Genomic DNA, 2,713 nt, shown 5'->3' with positions numbered 1-2,713 from the left:
ATAATATACATACTGTTACGGAAGAACATATACCCCAATTTTAAAGATTATGCAAAATCTGTAACGCATGTTGCAATAGACACTTTGTAACGCTTGTTACCTGGTGTCCACAATCCCATGTCTGCAAATTCCAGTTTTAAAGCCAATCTTGTTAAATATAAAAAAGAGACCAGGCTTCTAAAGTCATGAAATAAAATTATTTATAACCTACAAAACATAACTACATGTCATCAAGATATTATTTTAACACATAAGGACACCATGTAACGTGTTACATAATAACCTATATTAACGTTACTAGAAAAAGTTACAAGATGTCTTTCACAATCACTTTATATACTCAGTAGTGTTGTAGCTTTGTAGTTCTTACTGTTGTAGTCACTACATATGCACCTTAATCCACCTTGTATACTTTGTAGTTTGCTAACAAAATGAGTTTTAAATCACTTATAAATGCATGTACTTAGCTTTTTCACCTTTGCATTATCCATCCTTTTGCTATTTTCACTGCTGTAGTATGTGCCTTTAACCCATTAACTACCTATTCACATGCTATGGTGTGTTTAACATAGTGATATGGTAGACGGTGAATGTGTTTTGTGTGGCATGCATAGCTGCTTTTTAGATAAGAGAAAATGTCTTATTTTGACAAACTTCAGAACTTCCAGAGTAAAACATGTTACAAGTATCTACAGAAATGTGTCCAACTTTTATACAATTACATAAAATTTCAGCAGTACATTATTTCCTTTTTGCTACATTTGCAATATATAGCACTTACAGATCTTTGCAAAATAAGACATTTATCAGTTTATAGCAGCTTTCATCTTTCTCTTTCCACCAATCACATTCTCACATTATCGTATTGGGTTGGGGAAGTCTTAGTTGCTCTGAAATGAAATAGAGAACTATTTCCTAGCATTATCGTAATATGTTCAGCTTTGGAAAACTTACTAAGACTTCCCCCAAACCATTTGTCCAAATCACTCCATGACAGTTTCATTTTGTAAATTTGCATGGTTTTGACAAATGGTTAGTTAACAAGGCAACCCTATTGTAAAGGGAATTGTCAGTTCCCTTACTTGACTTTGCACGAGTTGTTTTGTTCTTCGAGCGAGAATTGTCAGTTCCCTTAGTAGACTTGGCTTGTCTTTTCTGAATTTCCTGCGACTCCCAGTCATCAACATGATCTACAGACTGACAAGTGGATTCTGTTTGTGAACCCCTACAATGTATACAAAAACAGCTTAGTGCACGTGTAGCAACCCTTAATATATCCTCTGAACAAGGCTTGACGGCATGAAGCTTTCTTGTTCCTGGAATCTGTTTCGCGTTGATGCGATCTGATCTCTGTCTTGTGACTTCAGTCTGTGGGACATAGAAGAAAGTCCGCAACTTGTGGTCAGAACATTCTGTATCTTTGTCATCATTTGGTTTCGACAGCTTTGCTTTGGCGAAGTCATGGAACTCTTTCACATTTCTTATTAAGGCCTGCCTTGCTACAACTGCCTGTGAGACTGTCCTTTTAACAACACCAAATTCCCCATCACATGGGCCTTTACCATGTCTACTTCCGAAGAAGTGCTTCTCACATGGAAAACCATAGTCTGTGGAGCTGTTAGCAACATCAGCAAATGGTGTCTTAGACTTGAACTGGCTGGCAGCCCCATCCGAAAAATGGATTTCACGTTCAATGGTCAAGTGTAGTTTTTCAGTAAGATGCTTGTTAGCTTCAGTGACATAATGATGAACTCCATGACTATCATGATGCTTGTCATCAGATACAAACATGAGACTTTCATGCATGATCTCATTGTGCTCGGGACATCTGTAGTAAGCCACAATAAAAAACGAGGTGGCTTGGTCATGCGACCAATGAGCACTCTGAGCCTCATCTTGATACAAACACGTGTAATTTTCGGAAAAGTCCATACAAAAGACAACCCAGTTCATCGGAATTTCATGGATCAGAGTGTTAAACTGCTGGTATTGCCACATGGCATTATGCAAATGTGAACTGAAAGTCTCAACTTCCTCATATAATTCTCGGAGAAACACATAGACAGATTCTCTTTTCAAGCGCAGCATTTTCCTTAACTTCTTCTTCCCGGTCTTTGTGTCCTTGTATGTCTGGCTCTCCCACCTGTTCCACTCAATTTGTGCTTTACCTCTCAATGCTTTCCTTATTTCTTCCTGTAGCTTTTTCACACCACATTTACTACAATTTCTATTGATGCAATCTCTTCTGTAGAACCTCTCGCCTTCTGGTTTTAGACATACTGTTTTCTTCGACAATTCATATCTGTTAAGAATACCCAAAGCATTTCTCCTTCCTTGTGTTTCTTTGTTAATAGCAGTGACTTTCATTTCCATATTTGTGCAGTACTCACATAAACAGTTATTGAAAGAGTTGTTCTTCATTGTTTTTACACACTTTGGTCTAAGAGCTGCGGATTTGCTGAATCCAACCTCACATTGAGGGTTTTGCTCTTAAACTGTTTATAAGACAACTGCAGGCTCTGTTCCATAACATGTCTTGGTTGCATTGTTTTACTTTGGACAAGTTTCTTGTCAGGCAGGCATGCTGATACTCCTGGTGTCTTGTAAAAGCTTTCTATTTTATCAATTGTCTCATCATCTAGTCCATCTTGTCTTTTCTTCTCGTCCCAAACTCCTTCAACCTCTGAAGCTTTTGAAACAAATCTCCAGCTAA

The 2,713-nt window shown here is 37.7% G+C and overlaps 1 protein-coding gene across 1 annotated transcript; it reads right to left on the bottom strand.

Moving 5' to 3' along the window:
• Positions 1-805: 805 nt before the first annotated feature.
• Positions 806-2,421, bottom strand: LOC123548897 (uncharacterized). Its single transcript, XM_045336568.2, has one exon. The coding sequence runs from the start codon at positions 2,419-2,421 to the stop codon at positions 1,000-1,002; it is 1,422 nt and encodes a 473-aa protein (XP_045192503.2). The 3' UTR covers positions 806-999.
• Between the last annotated feature and the right edge of the window lie 292 nt (positions 2,422-2,713).

Source organism: Mercenaria mercenaria, chromosome 15, assembly GCF_021730395.1.
Source record: "Mercenaria mercenaria strain notata chromosome 15, MADL_Memer_1, whole genome shotgun sequence".
NCBI classification, from domain to species: Eukaryota; Metazoa; Mollusca; class Bivalvia; order Venerida; family Veneridae; genus Mercenaria; species Mercenaria mercenaria.
The sequence above is the reverse complement of the archived record's forward strand: the minus strand, read 5'-3'. Positions and strand labels throughout refer to the sequence as shown.